Genomic DNA, 7,487 nt, shown 5'->3' on the forward strand with positions numbered 1-7,487 from the left:
CCCTGTGGGACCGGGCCTGTGTTGTGACGGACTGGGTCAGAGGCCCTGTGGGACCGGGCCTCGATCATCCATCTGACCAGTGGTGCTCTGACACTTACAGGTCTAACTGACACCAGCAGAGATGCAACGATGATGAAACTGGCCCAGATCAACGGACAAGAGGTCAATGTGTGACACTACTTTTTCATACGATCAGTGTTGACATCTCTAACGCATTTACTGACATGATTTGAGTGATGAAGGAAACGGGTTAGTAAATCTCTTTGTGTCTTTTCCCTTCTTAGGTGCCGACCTCTAAGAGCAGTAAGGGAGGTTTTCAGGACGATCCCCTGACTATCAGAAGTAAAGGTAATGAATGAATTGACTGGGACTTGACAGTGCCTTCAGGAAGTATTCACACCCCTTGACTTTGTCCACATTTTGTTAGTCTGAATTTAAAATGTATAAAATAGAGGTTTTATGTCACTGGCCTACACAATACCCCATAATGTCGGTATAATTATGTTTTGACATTTTTTGTTGTTGAAATTCATAAAATAAATGAATTGCTGAAGTGACTTTGGTCAGTAACTATTCAGTCCTTTTGTTATGGCCTAAATTAAGTTCAGGAGCAAAAATATTCTCGCACTATGTGCGATTTATAGTGTTTTTTTAACATTAAAAAAATAAATAATCACCACCTCTCTGTACCCCGCTCATACAATTCTGTAAGGTCCCTCGGTTAAACAGTACATTTCAGACACAGATTCAACCACAAAGACCAGGGAGGGTTTCCAATGCCTCGCAAAAAAGGGCACCTATTGGTAGATGGGTAAAAATAAAATAAAAGCAGACATTGAATATCCCTTTGAGGTAAAGTTATTCATTACACGTTGGATGGTGTGTCACTACAAAGACACAGGCGTCCTTCCTAACTCAGTTGCCGGAGAGGAAGGAAACTGCTCAGGGATTTAACCATGAGGCCAACGGTGACTTTAAAACAGTTACAGAGTTTAATGGCTGTGATCGGAGAGAACTGAGAATGGATCAACATTGTATTGACTCCACAATACTAACCGACAGTAAATGAGGATGGATCAACATGGTTGTTACTCCACAATACTAACCTACAGTAAATGAGGATGGATCAACATGGTTGTTACTCCACAATACTAACCTACAGTAAATGAGGATGGATCAACATGGTTGTTACTCCACAATACTAACCGACAGTAAATGAGGATGGATCAACATGGTTGTTACTCCACAATACTAACCGACAGTAAATGAGGATGGATCAACATGGTTGTTACTCCACAATACTAACCTACAGTAAATGAGGATGGATCAACATGGTTGTTACTCCACAATACTAACCTACAGTAAATGAGGATGGATCAACATGGTTGTTACTCCACAATACTAACCGACAGTAAATGAGGATGGATCAACATGGTTGTTACTCCACAATACTAACCGACAGTAAATGAGGATGGATCAACATGGTTGTTACTCCACAATACTAACCGACAGTAAATGAGGATGGATCAACATGGTTGTTACTCCACAATACTAACCGACAGTAAATGAGGATGGATCAACATGGTTGTTACTCCACAATACTAACCGACAGTAAATGAGGATGGATCAACATGGTTGTTACTCCACAATACTAACCGACAGTAAATGAGGATGGATCAACATGGTTGTTACTCCACAATACTAACCGACAGTAAATGAGGATGGATCAACATGGTTGTTACTCCACAATACTAACCGACAGTAAATGAGGATGGATCAACATGGTTGTTACTCCACAATACTAACCGACAGTAAATGAGGATGGATCAACATGGTTGTTACTCCACAATACTAACCGACAGTAAATGAGGATGGATCAACATGGTTGTTACTCCACAATACTAACCGACAGTAAATGAGGATGGATCAACATGGTTGTTACTCCACAATACTAACCGACAGTAAATGAGGATGGATCAACATGGTTGTTACTCCACAATACTAACCGACAGTAAATGAGGATGGATCAACATGGTTGTTACTCCACAATACTAACCGACAGTAAATGAGGATGGATCAACATGGTTGTTACTCCACAATACTAACCGACAGTAAATGAGGATGGATCAACATGGTTGTTACTCCACAATACTAACCGACAGTAAATGAGGATGGATCAACATGGTTGTTACTCCACAATACTAACCGACAGTAAATGAGGATGGATCAACATGGTTGTTACGCCACAATACTAACCGACAGTAAATGAGGATGGATCAACATGGTTGTTACGCCACAATACTAACCGACAGTAAATGAGGATGGATCAACATGGTTGTTACGCCACAATACTAACCGACAGTAAATGAGGATGGATCAACATGGTTGTTACGCCACAATACTAACCGACAGTAAATGAGGATGGATCAACATGGTTGTTACTCCACAATACTAACCGACAGTAAATGAGGATGGATCAACATGGTTGTTACTCCACAATACTAACCGACAGTAAATGAGGATGGATCAACATGGTTGTTACTCCACAATACTAACCGACAGTAAATGAGGATGGATCAACATGGTTGTTACTCCACAATACTAACCGACAGTAAATGAGGATGGATCAACATGGTTGTTACGCCACAATACTAACCGACAGTAAATGAGGATGGATCAACATGGTTGTTACTCCACAATACTAACCGACAGTAAATGAGGATGGATCAACATGGTTGTTACTCCACAATACTAACCGACAGTAAATGAGGATGGATCAACATGGTTGTTACTCCACAATACTAACCGACAGTAAATGAGGATGGATCAACATGGTTGTTACTCCACAATACTAACCGACAGTAAATGAAGATGGATCAACATGGTTGTTACTCCACAATACTAACCTACAGTAAATGAGGATGGATCAACATGGTTGTTACTCCACAATACTAACCTACAGTAAATGAGGATGGATCAACATGGTTGTTACTCCACAATACTGACCTACAGTAAATGAGGATGGATCAACATGGTTGTTACTCCACAATACTAACCGACAGTAAATGAGGATGGATCAACATGGTTGTTACTCCACAATACTAACCGACAGTAAATGATGGAGTGAAGAGAAGGAAGTCTGTATAGAATACAAAATAATCTAAAACATGCAACAAATGTGACGACAAATAATGAATTTATTGTCCTGAATACAAAGTTATGTTTGGGACACCGCAGACTTCCGCCCTCCATATGTTCAAGCATAGAGGGGGCTGCATCATGTTATGGGTATGCTTGTCATCAGCAAGGGCTTTTTAAAAAAAAATATATAAAAAGAAACAATGGCGCTAAGCACAGGCAAAATCCGAGAGGGAAAGCTGATCGTCTGCTTCCACCAGACACTGGGAGAGAAACAATTTTCCAAATGACAATAACCTAAGGCCAAATGTAGACTGGAGTTGCTTACCAAGACGGAATGTTCCGGACTAGCTTAAAGTTTTGACTTAAATCAGCTGGAAAATTATATGGCAAGACTTAAATTATTGTCTATCAATGATCAACAACCAGCTTGAATTTAAATAATGTACATATATTGTGAAATCCAGGTGTGTAAATCTCTTACTCACAGCTGTAATCGCTAACAAAGGTGACTCTAACATGAACTGACTCAGGGGTGTGAATACTTACGGAAATGAGATTTCTGCATTACAGTTACAAACATTTCTAAAAACACTGTCATTATGGGGTTTGTGTGTGTGTGAGATCTATTTAGTCCATTTTGAATTCAGGCTGTAACACAACAAAATGTGGAATAAGTCCAGGAGTATGAATAACTTTGAAGACGATGTATCTTTTGAAATGACTCAAGATTTTGTTTTTTTGCTGTTTCCTGGTAGTTCCCGGATGTTACTCTACAGAAACTCAGTTACTCTCTCACTTCCTCTTCTCTTTCACACTTCCTGTTTCCCCCCCCCCCCCCTATGTGTAGAACATGATCTGATTGTTTTGAAAACCCAGAAAAGGAGAGCAGAGTTCTTTAATCAGGAAGGTAACAGTCAATGTTAATGTCTGTCGCCAGGCTTCGTTGTTGTTGTTGTTGGTTTATATTCAATTAGTCATTAAGCCGTTTATGCATTTGCTTTGTAGATTAAATTAACTCTGGCGATTGCTTGTTTGTCCTCGAATCTGCTGCTTATATATATATTTAACACAAATATAAACCCCAATGATTTTCGTGATGTTAGTTCATATAAGGAAATCAAATTAATTAGGCCCTAATCAATGGATTTCACATGACTGGGAATACAGAGATGGTTTTGTTGGTCACGTATACCTCATCTATAGCTGGAGACGGGACCGTTCCTGGTTACCCAGTCTGCTCCTGGTTACCCAGTCTGCTCCTGGTTACCCAGTCTGTTACTGTCGAGGGACCTCTCCTGGTAGTGTCATAATGCAGTTTTTTCCTCTCAGCCTCACCAGGAGTCAGCTCTATGGTCTACCTGTGTGGTGAGTGAGTGTGTGTGTGTGTGTTCAGCCTCACCAGGAGTCAGCTCTATGGTCTACCTGTGTGTGTTCAGCCTCACCAGGAGTCAGCTCTATGGTCTACCTGTGTGTGTGTGTTCAGCCTCACCAGGAGTCAGCTCTATGGTCTACCTGTGTGTGTGTGTTCAGCCTCACCAGGAGTCAGCTCTATGGTCTACCTGTGTGTGTGTGCAGTGCTCTGAAGTTGACGCAACAACACTCCAGTATCTGGACCATCTCTTCCAAGCAGCTCTGTGATTCGTTGATTACTACCTAGTCAGTGTGTGTGAATGTCAGCTGATTGGAGCTGTGGTTTGAGATCATCCAGAAGGGTGATCTTTGGTTTGCAGTGCTCCCTGATTCCTTCAGAAGGCTCTATTGGGTCCTTGGTTTGCAGTGCTCCCTGATTCATTCAGAAGGCTCTATTGGGTGCTTGGTTTGCAGTGCTCTCTGATTCATTCAGAAGGCTCTATTGGGTGCTTGGTTTGCAGTGCTCCCTGATTCATTCAGAAGGCTCTATTGGGTGCTTGGTTTGCAGTGCTCTGATTAAATCACAAATAGAATGATGATAAATGTTGTGATATTAAAAGTGAGCCCGATTTGAGGAAACATTTATTCTCACATTGGCTGACTGTTAAAACACACCCTCTCCCCCCTCTCCCCCCCCCCCCCCTCTCTCTCTGTTAGGAGGATCGGCGTCGGCGATATCTGATGTAAGTCATAGGAACAAGATAGGGGAACACTGGCTCTTAAGGGTGTGTGTGTGTTGTGACTGAGTAGTGGGGGGGGGGGGGGTTATTGTGACTGAGTAATGGGGGGGGGGTTATTGTGACTGAGTAATGGGGGGGTGTTGTGAAGGGTAATATTCTGGGATGTCCTCTAGCTCCAGGTGCCGTCCCTCAGCACCTCCCCCTCCAGTTGGTCCTGGGACCCCGAGGAAGAGAGGAGGCGGCAGGAGAAGTGGCAGGAGGAGCAGGAGCGCCTCCTACAGGTCAGGAAGACATACATCTCTCTTAGTCTGGAACCACACTGAGCAAATGCCACTTAGCCTGGAACCACACTGAGCAAATACCACTTAGCCTGGAACCACACTGAGCAAATACCACTTAGCCTGGAACCACACTGAGCAAATACCACTTAGCCTGGAACCACACTGAGCAAATACCACTTAGCCTGGAACCACACTGAGCAAATACCACTTAGCCTGGAACCACACTGAGCAAATACCACTTAGCCTGGAACCACACTGAGCAAATACCACTTAGCCTGGAACCACACTGAACAAATACCACTTAGCCTGGAACCACACTGACTAAATACCACTTAGCCTGGAACCACACTTAGCCTGGAACCACACTGGGCAAATACCACTTAGCCTGGAACCACACTGAGCAAATACCACTTAGCCTGGAACCACACTGAGCAAATACCACTTAGCCTGGAACCACACTGAGCAAATACCACTTAGCCTGGAACCACACTGAACAAATACCACTTAGCCTGGAACCACACTGAACAAATACCACTTAGCCTGGAACCACACTGAGCAAATACCACTTATCTTTGACTTCAGTGATTCAGTGTGGAACTGCTATCATTGGAACTGTTGGTGTCTTATGATAAAAGCACCAATTCTGGGCTAAACTTACCCGTCGTCTCAGAGGAAGCTGATTGGACAGTTGTCTTGTGTGATGTTGTACAGGAGAAGTACCGTCAGGACCAGGAGAGGCTGGATGCCGAGTGGCAACAGGCCCAGGAGGAGGCAGGGGCGGAGAGATACAGGCAGGCTGAGGTGACCCCTGATCCTCTACCGTCCAGATGCATCGTGGGATATGTAGTCCCTTGTGTCAAATCATCCACACCGAACATGGAGAGCTCAGGAGAGATGACCAATGGGATCGCTGGCCTTGCCAGTCCTCAGCCAGTCTTGAGCCAGCCCATGGCCCCTGTTGCCCATGTGGCATCCAATCAAAAGGAAGTTGTTTTTGACGGGGGAAGAAGGGAGGAGCCTCGTCCTCAAGAAGGGAGGAACCTGGAAGAGGAGACTGATGAAGTGGCAGGAGGAGATAATTGGTGAGGAAGACCACACCTTGGTTACTATTTAGTTCTGGTGATGTGTTTAAAGGCGTCCCTCTGCCCAGTGGGTTGTGGGTCAATTGTGACTGACTTATCTACAAATAATGACTAGTTTATGATCCAAAGGTGATTTGTGGACCAGTCAGTCACAACCTTGCTGGTTTCTGTCAAACAAGCTGGCTGCTGTCTGCAAATTGACTCTTCTGTCCTCTCGCCCTCTGTCCTCTCGCTCTGTCCTCTTGCCTTCTCGCCCTGTCCTCTTGCCTTCTCGCCCTGTCCTCTTGCCTTCTCGCCCTGCCCTCTGTCCTCTCGCCCTGCCCTCTGTCCTCTGTCCTCTCGCCCTCTGTCCTCTCGCCCTCTGTCCTCTGTCCTCTCGCCCTCTGTCCTCTGTCCTCTCGCCCTCTGTCCTCTGTCCTCTCGCCCTCTGTCCTCTGTCCTCTCGCCCTCTGTCCTCTGTCCTCTCGCCCTCTGTCCTCTGTCCTCTCGCCCTCTGTCCTCTGTCCTCTCGCCCTCTGTCCTCTGTCCTCTCGCCCTCTGTCCTCTGTCCTCTCGCCCGCTGTCCTCTGTCCCTCTGTCCTCTGTCCTCTCGCCCTCTGTCCTCTGTCCTCTCGCCCTCTGTCCTCTGTCCTCTCGCCCTGCCCTCTGTCCTCTCGCCCTGCCCTCTGTCCTCTCGCCCTGCCCTCTGTCCTCTCGCCCTCTCGCCCTCCTCTGCTGCCTCTGCCTCCAGGTCTGGGGACTCCTATGGTTTCACCCAGCTGTCTATAGCTGACAGGTCAGTCAGTACGAGACTCCTATGGTTTCACCAAGCTAGGGGGCTTGGGAGTGCACCTTTGTGATGACAAACTGTCAATGAATCGTGTGATATTTGTATGACTAGTTGTGCTCAGTGT

At 45.1% G+C, this 7,487-nt stretch overlaps 1 protein-coding gene across 1 annotated transcript in view; it reads left to right on the top strand.

Annotated features, from left to right (window-relative positions):
* The window catches only part of LOC139412759 (LIM domain 7b), a 67,057-nt gene that overhangs the window by 41,223 nt on the left and 18,347 nt on the right, over positions 1-7,487 (top strand). The window contains exons 17-23 of the mRNA XM_071159446.1: positions 101-162; positions 285-348; positions 3,989-4,048; positions 5,209-5,234; positions 5,405-5,512; positions 6,224-6,594; positions 7,325-7,369. Of these exons, the coding sequence (XP_071015547.1) occupies positions 101-162; positions 285-348; positions 3,989-4,048; positions 5,209-5,234; positions 5,405-5,512; positions 6,224-6,594; positions 7,325-7,369 (736 nt within the window). The remainder of the gene's footprint in view (positions 1-100; positions 163-284; positions 349-3,988; positions 4,049-5,208; positions 5,235-5,404; positions 5,513-6,223; positions 6,595-7,324; positions 7,370-7,487) is intronic.

This window comes from Oncorhynchus clarkii, chromosome 7 (genome assembly GCF_045791955.1).
Source record: "Oncorhynchus clarkii lewisi isolate Uvic-CL-2024 chromosome 7, UVic_Ocla_1.0, whole genome shotgun sequence".
Classification (NCBI taxonomy): domain Eukaryota; kingdom Metazoa; phylum Chordata; class Actinopteri; order Salmoniformes; family Salmonidae; genus Oncorhynchus; species Oncorhynchus clarkii.